The sequence below is a fragment of the Leucoraja erinacea genome, chromosome 2 (assembly GCF_028641065.1).
Source record: "Leucoraja erinacea ecotype New England chromosome 2, Leri_hhj_1, whole genome shotgun sequence".
Classification (NCBI taxonomy): Eukaryota; Metazoa; Chordata; class Chondrichthyes; order Rajiformes; family Rajidae; genus Leucoraja; species Leucoraja erinaceus.
Window position 1 is genome coordinate 47,221,215 of NC_073378.1, and position 13,562 is coordinate 47,234,776.

A 13,562-nucleotide genomic window follows, 5' to 3' on the forward strand; every position below is an offset into this window, starting at 1 on the left:
CTCGGGCGAGTCGGACCAGGAGATTTCCCCTCCTTCAATGGGTATTGTCTGCAGACGCCTGAACCCACATGGAGCACCTGATGGAGATGTGCTCCACTATGATATTACTCCATAGGATGAAGTTATCAGCCCAGGTATTATGGAGAACCCGCTGGCAGCGGCATCTGTGTCAGGGCTGCACAATGCCTCCCTCTCTGAGAAGGGGAGCATTCAGGGTCAGTTTTTTCAGTCTGACTCAGAGCAAAAGTTCTGATATAGGTCCGTAGGAGGGGCCATGTCAGTGCAGGTATCCCCAGGGGCCTGCGGCACCACCTGTTTTCTGGGCTGCCTACGAATCTCCTTCACAGTGGAGGGGAGTGCGAGGAAATACTCGCAAGCGAAGGAGTTACTGCCGGAAGAATTGGTTCCATCCATTGGCAGATATCCCGGAAGGGGCCAGAGTTGCTCCTCACGCTACAAGTGCCAGCAGTAAACAACGCTATCAGGGGTGACATGGAGGAAATGAAACCAGCTGCCGAATCTTTTCTTCAGGTAAGACTTATCCAACAGGTATACCTGGATGAGGAAGGTAAAGCTGGCAGACTGATCAAGGTTCATCGTATCCATGAAGACGTACCCCACGCCTCATTGGCAGTAAGCAGTTCACTGAATCTGGTGACAGCTTGATAGCTGGACAGCGGCTTGTCAGGCCAAGGTCCAAAGCCGGTCTCAGGAAATATGGAATCCACATACACTCCCATTCCTACTCTCCAGTCAAGGACGGGAATAGAACCCACGTCGGGGGGCGTTGAGCTTACCATAGACCACCGGTAACCATGGAGGTAGGTGGGTCTGGTTCTTCTGAAACATGGGGTAAGTGGACCATTTACAAGTTGGTAATATTCACAATTGTTTTGGTACAAAAGGTTATGATAACTTGAGACTCAGATCAGTTATACTAAAATGGTAATATCAGATTGGGTTATTATTGCAGTATAGAATAGGTACCAAGCTTGGCTTGGATTTGGGGCCAGAGTTGTCTTTCGAGGCAGGCTCAGTATTATGGCCAGGATTGCCTTCTGGAACTAGCTCGGAAATATGGCCAGTTGTCTTTCGAGGCAGGCTCACAATTATGACCGGAGTAGCCTTTCAAGGCAGGCCCAGTATAATGGCCAGAGTTGTCTTTTGAGGCAGGCTCAGTATTGGCCAGGATCACCTTTCGAGACAGGCTCGAGAATCTGGCCTGAGTTGTCATTCAAGACAGGCAAGGAATTATGGCAGGCGTGGCCTGTTCATTGTGTAAGATGGAGGATGTTGGTGCATAATTGATTTTATTGTTATATGGTTATTCACATGTGCAACATAGATTTCAGGTCCCATTCACAGGGATCCCAGAAGTTAGTGGAATTTATCTGGATGGGGTTATGATAACAGTTAATGCGTTGCAAATGGGCTACTTCAGCTCCCAGGTCATCTACCAAATTACTAACTGGGAGCTGGGACTGCTCAGAGCTCAAAAACACTTGTTATGGTTTATCTGGATGAGATTCTCAACGCTGTGTTCAAACTGTTCAGATGCAACTAGATTTGAGAAACTGAGGTTACTCATCCATCCAGTTAAATTTAAGTTGATACCATCTACATTTATTGATTATTCAGTTTTACCTTTAACTATTTATTTATCTGTAACTCGCCCTGGGGCAAGAGATTGGAATCAATAGAAGCCTGTAGCAACCTTGTTATCAAGCAGTCTTCTATTCATCAAGTGTAGTTAGCATTATAACGGCTGTGTTTCAGCTGTTTGATTGGGCCTTTGCATTATCAGAACTTACTATGTGCAAAGTAATAGCCTGTCAAGTGCCATATAGGTCATAGTTACAGACCTATGCTTTTACCAGCTGAGGCCACCAAAGTCACTATGGTGGATGAACAATATTCAGCATTGCTCCAGTAGTTTTGGTCACTAATCTTTAGTTATATTTCAGACTGATGCTTGTGCTCAAAGATGGGAAATTATGAATGCCATCTCTAGTTACAGAGGGGGATGGGATTTGCATGAATTACCCATTCTTCAGTTATTCGTATCAACTACCTATAGACATTAGGTGCATGTTATGGGTTAAAGGGTTATTGTGCAGATTTGCATGATCTGCATGCTCAGTTACAGGTTGATACACTGTGGTGGTGGCATATGTTGGTCACATGGGTAAAATTATAACACAGAATAGATGTTGGATCACAAAGTATTGTATGACATTATGGCTCAATGGAACACCAAATATCAATATGTTTGCATCCAGGCTCATTCACTGGTTGTAAAGACATGTGGCATCACAGTTGCCAGAGATACATTTTCACTACATGGGGGAGGAATGTTATTTTATGTCGTTGCATGAGTTGGATGATCAGCCATGGTCATATTGAATGGCGGTGCAGGCACGAAGGGCCGAATGGCCTACTCCTGCACCTATTTTCTATGTTTCTATGTTGCTCAATTTGCCTCATCAGTCGGGTCTTGCAATAAGTTCAGCAAGATCCCGATTCAGGGTTTTCGTACTGTTTGACTGACCTATGCAGCCATGGTGTTTCCGCAAATGTTGGGAATTATAGTACAACTTATATGGGTTTCTAAACATAAAATTTTGCTGGTTCAGCCTAGGACTTGGGGAACCAGACTCTGCATGATTAATCAATTCATTGCCTTACAGAATCTGAGAAGACAGCTCTTGCGGCTTGGATTGTCAGACCGATCCGTGTTTGTGCTCACTTCGTAGTGCAGGGATAGCACCAAGAAAGCGGTACATTTCCTCTTCAGGAGATGGAAGCGTTCTGTTTAAATGCTATGTTACATTTATACGGCACGGGCACTAACATCTTAGAGATCATTTTCAATGGGCCCTTGAAAATAAATTAAGTTATAATCCTCAGACCTAAGTACTCAGAAGTATGGGATATTGACGTTGTGTTTAGCTTAGAGAAGCGATTATGTAATAGCACAATTGACACTGCTTGTGCTGTTTTGCCATTTTTTATAATTCCATAAGTGGGACGATAAATGATTGGCTATTCACCCGCTGTTCACTAACGTTATGCAAGGTGTTTTTTATATGACCGCTCTAAAAGCCTACAGTCACCATAGTGTGCAATGTATATCTGTAAATTATTATGCAGATATTCATCTACTGTATTCCTAATGGGAGCAGTACCTTTAAGTTGATTATGCTTTTAGCAACTGATTTCAGCACAACGAACACAGTCTTTACTCAATCTCTGGCTCAGTGTCTGGGTCCAAACTGACATTACGATAGTTTGTTATGGGAATGATCTCATGAAGCAAAATGGGCATGGTTGCGTACATTTGGAGTTGACAGCATACCCACCAGATTGGAGATTGGGGGTGTTATTATGTATACAGGTACACTGAACTTGCTAGTACCTATGAGATGAAATATAGTTTCTTCATTGTTATTTAATAGTCTCTCAAGAGATTGCTGATGGCTCATTAGCAGCCAATAGAATGTATATTTCCCTTTCATCATACAGCAAGAGGTTTTCATAGTGCGTGTTCAGAAGTTATAACATTTGGTTAAATATGTCTGGATATTTGCAGATAGAATTCTGAGCAAGGTTGCATGAGTTATTGTCCAACTCAAAGCCAATTGGGACTATGGTCCGATTAAGAGCAATGGCCATGTATGCAAGTTAGCATCATGGTATTAATAACCCATGATTTCTGCCATTTATGGTTTATCTGTTTAAGTGTTTCACACACAGATTAGGTTACTGCATGAAACCACAAAGCATTGAAGTCTTCACGTCATTAAATGAGAACTTACCGTTTGAAGTTTGATCTTTATTTTATGAGAAGTTGAAGTGAGGGAATACGTGCCTTCCACTCCCAACCCTGATTCTCATAAAAGATCATCCGGCAACTCTAGTCTCGTTAGTCTTACTATAGTTTAAGTTCTGCAACTGGTCTGTGGTTTCATACAGTTACTCTGAAGATTGACACACCTGCGGGCTGGCGGGCTCTTCACGTATTCCCTCATTTCAACTTCTCATAAAATAAAGATCAAACTTCAAACGGTAAGTTCTCGTTTAATCTTTCTATTTCTATTTTCTCCAGAAATTCTTCTTTGGAAGAACAACTTATTATCTTTGCTCCTAAATAAGTTCAGAAGTGATAGAAGACGAATTAAGCCATTCGGCCCATCAAGTCTATTCCACCTTTCAATCATGGCTGATCTATCTTTCGCTCTTAACCCCATTCTCCCGCCTTCTCCCTTATCACCGTACTAATCAAGAATCTATTAATCTCTGCATTAAAAAATATCCATTAACGGCCTCTGATAGGAACAATCCAAGTAAAATTAGCATTTTAATTATAAAGAAAGCAAATATATGATTGTAAAGTAATTGTGGTAGTAATACTTATAGAGCATAGAACATAAAACAGTATAGCACAGGAATGTTTGTGCCAAACATGATGCCGTTAAACTGATCTCATCTGCCTTTACATGATCGATATCCTTCTATTCCCTGTACTTCCATGTGCCAATCTAAAAGCCACTATCGTATCTGCCTCCACCACCAACTCTGGCAATACGTTCCAGGCCCCCACCATGTAAAAACCCTGTCCCACACATTTTTGTTAAACTTATCCTATCTATGCCTCTCAGAATTTTATTTACTTCTATCAAGTCTCCCCACAACCTCTGACATTCTAGAGAAAATAATCCAAGTCCGACCTTTTCCTGTAGCTGAAACCCTCTAATCCATGCAGCTTTAGGCGAACCTCCACTGCACCCTCCCCAAAACCTCCACATCTTTCCTGCAATGGGGCAACTAGAACTTCATGCAATACTCCCAATGTGGCCTAAGCACATGAGCATAATTTGATTTTTACTTTAGCATTCTTCAATATAAATTCTGAAACTGACTGATTTTTTTTCTCAATGTATGTCAAGTCAAACAGAATATTCTTTGCTCATCTGCCCAGGAATTGACAAGAGTTATTTTCAATACAAAAATAGTACAGTAGCAATTAATTAGGGAAAGGCTGTTAATGACATTTAGGAATTTTTATTGATATTTGTTTCCTCAGACAAAATCTAATTGGGGGGTTTTATATTTTACCTCATGCGGGATATAGTCTGGTGGTAGTTTTTCCAGCATTTCATTTGCTAGACGTTGTACAGTGCTTTCTCTGGTCTCTCCTCCACCACCACCACTGTCCTTAGGTTGGATATTGACTATTGTATTAAGGGTCTCATTGGCCATGTTAGTCTGATAAGTAATATCTGCATTTGCATGAAGTCCAAATACCTAAAAAGATAAAATATTTTAAATACAGATTTTTTCTTACATTAAATAGTAAAACGTTTTTGTCCATTCATGTTAAAACATGGCAATAGATTTTTTTACCATGTTTGGTTGAAGTTGAAATGAGTGGTATAAAATGTCTAGCTCTAAAAAAGTAATGTCCTTTTCCCTATCACAGATGATGAAATATGCATGTTGAAATATGATATATGCAATGACAGAAAATATTAGTGACAACATCTGTAGATAGATGTTCTCAGAGTGTGTCAGGTATTTGACCTTTCAAAGTCATTGGTCTGGGTCTGAAATATTAAATGTGTTTCTTGTTCAACTGTACAATACTGCCATACTGTATCAATTAAGTATTTATCACATTTTCCTTTCTATTTTTAGATTTCCAGCATTAAAACTTTTTTGCTTGTGTAACCATCTTGTTTAGGTTTGCCCCTTTGCTTTATGAACAACTATTTTTCACACAAAATTGAGCTGCAGCCCAATATGCATTATACAGTTTTGTTTTAGGTGCTGTTTTTACATAAAAACTCTAACCAGGAGTTCCCAGCTTATTAAAAGCTTATTACTTTTCCAGTTGTTAAATCATTAGCCATTTCCATCATCTCTCGGTATTTATTGTGCCTTATAATACTATAATAGATATCTTGAACAAATGTGTGCATAAAAAGCAGAAATGTAGCTGATTCATGCTAAGAATTAATAGTAATTATTATGTGTTATTCAAAATGCTGGTTAATGATTTTATCTTAGCAAATTAAATTTTGTATACCTCAGGACTATCAACCAGTGGCAGACTTTCAATGTACTGCAGGATATCTTGAATTGTCTTGCCCTGTGGAATGACATAGCCTTTGTAGAAGCAGAATTTATCTGAGAACATGATTTCCCCAAACCAGACAGTCGCAAATGTGTTGAGTAGTCGCTTGTCCAGATCATCTGTCACTCGTCCTCCATACTGTACTTCCCCCAGCATGTAGCGCATGCAGCTCCAGTTCACACCGCGTTTAATGTCCATTTCATCCAAGTGATTCTGTACAAACTGAACACTGGCAGTAAAATCCGCTTGATTAAATTCATACGGAATGTTCCATCCAAGAGGACCAAACTTGCGTCGTTCCTGTAAAGTTAGTTGGAAATAAAGAACATAGAATTAAAAGAACATTGCATATAGTGTTTCACGTGATTTTAAGGTGTCTTGAAGCACTAGGAAGGACTTTTGAATTTTTGGTGTATTGTCATTGCAATAATGTAGATAAGTAACCAGCTGCAATGTGATATTGGCCAAGTAATTTATACTGTGATGATATTAACTGAATAATAAGTAAGAAACAGGAAATGTTTTGATCTGTTCCAAAATAAGCCAGAGTATCTTTACATGACAGAATTGGTCAACATCGGCATGGATTTATGAAGGCGAAATCATGCTTGACTCATTTTCTGGAATTCTTTGAGGATGTAACAAGTAGAATGGATAAGGGGGAGCCAGTGGAGGTGGTGTATCTGGACTTTCAAAAAGTCTTTGATTTTGGTCCCACACAAGAAATTAGTGTGCAAAATTAGAGCACATGGTATTGGGGGTACGGTATTGACATGGATAGAGAACTGGTTGGCAGACAGGAAGCAAAGAGTAGGAATTAACGGGTCCTTTTCAGAATGGCAGGCAGTGACTAGTGTGGTGCTGCAAGGCTTGGTGCTGGAACCACAGTTATTTACATCATATATTAACGATTTAGACAAGGGAATTATATGTGCCCTCCAAATTTGCGGATGGCACAAAGCCGAGTGGCAGTGTGAGCTGCGAGGAGGATGCTATGAGGCTTCATGGTGACTTGGATAGGTTGGGGAAGTGGACAGATGCAGTATAATGTGGCAAGAACAATGACAAATTATTATCGGAATGGTGTCAGATGAGGAAAAGGGGACGTGCAACAAGGCCAGGGTGTGCTTGTATATCAGTCACTGAAAGTAAGCATGCAGGTACAGCAGGCACTGAAGAAAGCGAATGGCATGTTGGACTTCATTGCAACAGGATTTGTGTTTTGGTGCAAAGAGGTCCCACTGCAGGTGTACAGGGCCCTGGTGAGCCGCACCTGGAGTATTGTGTGCAATTTTGGTCTCCTAATCTGAGGAAGAACATTATTGTTATAGAGGGAGTGCAGCGTAGGTTCACCAGGTTAATTCCCAGGAACGTGGGACTGATATATGATGAAAGAATGTGTTGACTGGGCTTGTATTCACTGGAATTTAAAAGGATAAGAGGAGATCTTATAGAAACATATAAAATTCTTAACGTATTGGACACTCTAGATGCAAGAAATATGTTCGCAATGTTGGGGGAGTCCAGAACCAGGGGTCACAGTTTAAGAATAATGGGTAGACCATTTAGGAGATGAGGAAACATTTTTTTCACCCAGAAAGTTGTGAATCTGTTGAATTCTCTGCCACAGAAGGCAGTGGTGGCCAATTGACTGGATGTTTTCAAGAGTTAGATTTAGCTCTTGGGTTAAAGGAATCAAGGGATATGGGGGAAAAGCGGGAATGGGGTACTGATTTTAAATGATCAGCCATGATCATATTGAATGGCAGTGTTGGCTCGAAGGGCCGAATGGCCAACTCCTGCACCTATTTTTTTATGTTTCTACATCCATCTGAGAGGACAAGCAGGGCATTCAGGAATCAATGAAAGCAATTACAGTTTTTATTTTTCACGTTTTATATATCAGCTCTTCCACCGAGTGTCCTATTGGTGAGAAGTAAAAAAATGTAATTATACTTAAAAAACAAATAGGTTTAGGCTTAGGTTTTACTGCTGTCACATGTATCAAGCTTTGTTTTGCATGCTACTGAAACACATTCGATATACTACACCTACTGCAAATACAATCAAGTCAAACTCAAGTAATATAGATAAAGAAAGCAGAAGATATTTCTCTGAATAGACCAGTTCCATGGACCAAAAGACGGCACACTGTGTGTCAATAACACAATGCCAAAAGCTATACATAGCACAATGCTATATGCCTATCATTCGGATGCACTTGCAACACTCAGTTGAAATCAATCATTAATGAATAGGATTTCCAAAGTCTACAGAGTGATTTAGGCCATTTGGAAGAATGGGCTGAAAGATGGCAGATGGAGTTTAATGCTGATAAATGTGAGGTGCTACACCTTGGCAGGACAAATCAAAATAGGACGTACATGGTAAATGGTAGGGAATTGAAGAATGCAGTTGAACAAAGGGATCTGGGAATAACCGTGCATAGTTCCTTGAAGGTGGAATCTCATATAGATAGGGTGGTAAAGAAAGCTTTTGGTATGCTAGCCTTTATAAATCAGAGCATTGAGTATAGAAGCTGGGATGTAATGTTAAAATTGTATAAGGCATTGGTGAGACCAAATCTGGAGTATGGTGTACAATTTTGGTCGCCCAATTATAGGAAGGATGTCAACAAAATTAGAGAGAGTACAGAGGAGATTTACTAGAATGTTGCCTGGGTTTCAACAACTAAGTTACAGAGAAAGGTTGAATAAGTTAGGTCTTTATTCTCTGGAGTGCAGAAGATTAAGGGGGGACTTGATAGAGGTCTTTAAAATGATGAGAGGGATAGACAGAGTTGATTTGGACAAGCTTTTCCCTTTGAGAATAGGGAAGATACAAACAAGAGGACATGACTTCAGAATTAAGGGACAGAAGTTTAGGGGTAACATGAGAGGGAACTTCTTTACTCAGAGAGTGGTAGCGGTGTGGAATGAGCTTCCAGTGGAAGTGGTGGAGGCAGGTTCATTGGTATCATTTAAAAATAAATTGGATAGGCATATGGATGAGAAGGGAATGGAGGGTTATGGTATGAGTGCAGGCAGGTGGGACTAAGGGAAAATAATTGTTCGGCACGGACTTGTAGGGCCGAGATGGACTGTTTCCGTGCTGTAATTGTTATATGGTTATATGGTTATATAACCATTCCTCAGCCCACCTGGCCACTCGATCAAGATTCTGCTGCAATCTTTCGCAACCATCTTCACGATCTACAAAACCACCCACTTTTGTATCATCAGCAAACTTGCTAATCTTGCCCTATATGTTCTCATCCATTCCTTTGACCATTTCCCCCTGAAAGGGTACAAGATCAAGATCTGTAACCTTAGGTAATCTTTATACTTTCCTCACTGCTAATGTTGATGTAATCTGCAAACTTATGAAACATGTCACCAATATTCTCTTCAAAATCATTAATATAGATCACAAACAACAGAAGATCCAGTACTGATTCCCTCGAAATACCACTGGTCACAGGCCACCAATCTAAATACAACCCTCCACTCCCACCCTCGAACTGCATTTATCAAGCCAATTTTGTTTCTGATTGGCTTACTCATCCTGGTTTGCATGTGATTGCACCTTCTGGCCAGTCTACCATGCATGACCTCAAAACCCTTGCTAAAGGTCCATGTAGACACAATAGTCCCCACCAGACTGGCCGAGAAGCTACTGGAATTGGGGCTCAACACCCCCTGTGTGCCTGGGTCCTGGACTTTCTCACCACCAGGTAGTCAAGATGTGGGGAAATACATCGAAATCCCTCATCCTGAGCAGAGGATCCCCCCAGGGTTGCGTCATCAGCCCCCTATTGTACTCCCTGTATACACATGACTGTGTGGCTAGGTTTAGCTCCAACTCGATAATCAAGTTTGCTGATGACACTGTGGTGGTGGGCCTGATCTCCGACAACGATGAGAGGGCCTACCGGGAGGAGGTGGCTGATCTGGCACTGGTGTCAGGACAACAGCCTCCTCTTGAACATCAAAAAAACGAAGGAGCTGATCGTGGACTTTAGGAGGGCACATCATCCGAGGACGTACACACCATTGAGTCTAAATGGGGATACTGTGGATAGGGTGAGCTGCTTTAAATATCTGGGGGTCCACATCTTTGAGGATATGACATGGTCATCACACGCCGCAGCACTGGTGAGTAAGGCAAGGCAGCGTCTTTACCACCTCAGGTAATTGAGGAAATTCAGAGTGTCTCCGAGGATCCTCCAGTGCTTCTACTCAGCGGCTGTGGAAAGCATCTTGTCTGGAAATATCACGATTTGGTTTGGGAACTGCTCTGCCCAGGACAAGAAGGCTCTGCAGAGAGTAGTGCATTCGGCCGAACGCACTATGGGAACTTCACTCGCCCCTCTGCAGGAACTATACATCAGAAGGTGTAACTCCAGAGCCAATAAGATCATAGGAGACCCCTTCCACCCCTGCAACGGACTGTTCCAGCTGCTACGGTCAGGCAAACACCTCCGTTGCCATGCTGTGGGAACGGAGAGGTTGAGAAGGAGTTTCTTCCCAGAGGCCATTTGGACTGTAAATTCCTACCTCACCAGGGACTAACTTCACTGTACCATTCTACTGTTTTTTTTTTAAAATTGCTCTTTTTTTCCCCTTTTTCCTTCCTCCCACAATATGTAATATGTAAAAGAATATGGGATTCTGTTCCATTCTGTTTGTAGTTCGGTGTTTGTTTGTTTTTTGCACAAAGTCCACGAGCATTGCCACTTTTCATTTCACTGCACATCTCATATGTGTATGTGACAAATAAACTTGACTTGACTTGATGTAGACAATGCCTACTGCCTGCCCTCATCAATCCTCTTGGTTACTTCTGTCAAATTCGTGAGATTATTTCTCATTTACAAAGCCATGCCGACTCTGTAGTGGGGCAAGTTAGGCTTCAACAGCACAAAATAAAGAGTCTTGAAAGAGTAAGTCGGGAGAAAAAGTTAGCTTTGATAAATGATTGGTAATCAGAAGTCATGGATTTTAAATAATTGCCGAACAAACTAATGGACCCACAAAGAGATTTGCTTCCATACAAGGTCGTGAAGGCTATATTGACTAAAAGGTGGAGAGTAGATTCCATTCAGATTAATGGAAAGATTGGTAGTAGGTCTAAATTGACCAGCTCCTTCAGAGGGCCAGATCAACCCAAAGGGCCAAATGGCTTCCTTCTGTGCTGTAATATTCTATAATTATATGTTTATATGTTGGCATTTGTCTTACAGTTTGAGCCAAGAATATTTTATACTTCGAATATGCTATTAGTTTCTCAGGGTTCAGAGGCATATTTACATCAAAATTGAATTTCATCTTTTTAAATGCTTTAAAACACCTAGCATCCGTGTTAAATTGGGTTTTCCCAAATGATTCCTTAAATTGGTTAAAAACAAGTGTGCGACACTATTAGCTTTGCTTCCAACTCAAATAAAGTATTGTATCGTGACTTGCACACGTCCTAACAGGAGCAGTGTTACTGTAATGCTGCTTCTGCAATATTGCTGTTCAACATTCAGAAAAAAAAAATCTTCGCAGGTACAACTCCCATATCAGCCAAACACCATGGGGGAAAGGGTGACTGCAGGGGAGAGGGTTTTAGAAACTGTGCATTTCAGTATTTATGGACTAGTCACGCTGAGCCACATAGTAGTGCTACCTCCTAGAGGATAATCATTCAACCAAACATGTTCTCATTGGTTACATTCATCAAAGAGTACCAGATGGATTCACCTGATGGATTTGCATGAACTGTCACAATGGCTGGTTTAGTTACTGGGAGGTAAGGGACTGTGGTGTTCTGACTTCCATTATAAATGGGTATTAATTATAAAAAATGTTGTAAAATTGATTTAATTTGATCTTAAATATTTAAATTTGTACATTACAATTGGAAATTTGCCTCAAATTAAGTTGTAATAAACTAGAAGAGAGATGTACCTGCACAGTTGTATGAAGAAAGGCCACCGCATATAATAAAGGTTTCCACTGTGGCATATTGCTGACATCCAGCTGTTCCTGGCTAATGCTGCTAAAAGTACGCTTCAGACCAGCTTTCATACCTACACGTTGAGAGAGAGAGAAATTATTATTGTAAACCTCTACCTTAGTAATTCAAGGAATGCGTGAGGATTTATGATCTACATCCAATGTCAATCAGAAGAAAACTGAACTAAATAACTCAGTTGATTAGGGACTGACAAAGACAGTACATTTCACATAATTATTTCTAAATTATTTGTTTTTAAACTAATTATAATGGGGTTCTCACAATAATAATCAAAAATTGAAATTGACAAGAGTAATAACAAACAATATTTCATCATATTTGCTTTCAATGAAATGTAACTTTGAGTTTAAATTTATATTATGATGTGTATCTTTGTAGGCTTCTTAATAGATTGCCTGGTTTTGTTGAATAACAAAACTGCCCTGGCAAATGCTATATATGAAGACAGGATAATGTAATATCATTTACCTTTGGTGTAATTGTTATTAAAGGAGCAATATAAATACATTGGTCGTCATAGAAACAGAATAAATCCTGGAATCCTAAACCTTTAGTGCATTTCATGTCATGTACTCATGTGAATGAAATAATCGCAGCATGTGTTATATACATGATTTTCCAAGATTTAAGTATGATAAAGCAAAATCTTGTATGACCAGTGTAAAAATTATCAGCAGCTTGATGAACACCATTCCTGATATTCAGTTCCACTGAAACTAATTGAACAAACACTGAGCGTTGAGTATAATGAATGGCTGATAATCTGGCATCCATTTAGCATAAGGATGATAGACAAAAACCTACCCTAATAACTGTATATTGTTTCAATCACTGCATTCCTTTGGGGGAGGGGAGTCGAGGGGAGTGGGGGGGGGGGGGGTTAGAGGCAGTGAATTAAATAAAAAAATTACAAATGCTCTATGCCAAAGGGCGAGATGTGCCAAGACGTTCATATGCAGATATCTATATCTCATCTTGTCTCATCTAAAGGTCTCATCTTGTATGTATGTATACGTGTTTGTGTCATCTGTCTTCAAAACGGCACACGTTAGCGCAGTAATTTTCACACATTAGACAATAGACAATAGGTGCAGGAGTACGCCATTTTACCCTTCGAGCCAGCACCGCCATTCAATGTGATCATGGCTGATCATCCCCAATCAGTACCTCATTCCTGCCTTCTCCCCATATCCCCTGACTCCGCTGTCCAGCCTCCACCGCCCTCTGAGGCAGAGAATTCCACAGACTCACAACTCTCTGTGTGAAAAAATGTTTCCTCGTCTCCGTTCTAAATGGCTTACCCCTTATTCTTAAACTGTGGCCCCTTGTTCTGGACTCCCCCAATATCGGGAACATATTTCCTGCCTCCAGCGTGTCCAAACCCTTAATAATCTTATATGTTTCAATA

General features: G+C 40.6%; 1 protein-coding gene across 1 annotated transcript in view; it reads right to left on the reverse strand.

Moving 5' to 3' along the window:
* The window catches only part of LOC129709750 (dynein axonemal heavy chain 5-like), a 310,815-nt gene that overhangs the window by 48,924 nt on the left and 248,329 nt on the right, over positions 1–13,562 (reverse strand). Inside the window, 3 exon segments of the mRNA XM_055656308.1 lie at positions 5,116–5,304; positions 6,086–6,433; positions 12,085–12,206. Coding sequence (XP_055512283.1) covers positions 5,116–5,304; positions 6,086–6,433; positions 12,085–12,206 — 659 coding nt within the window.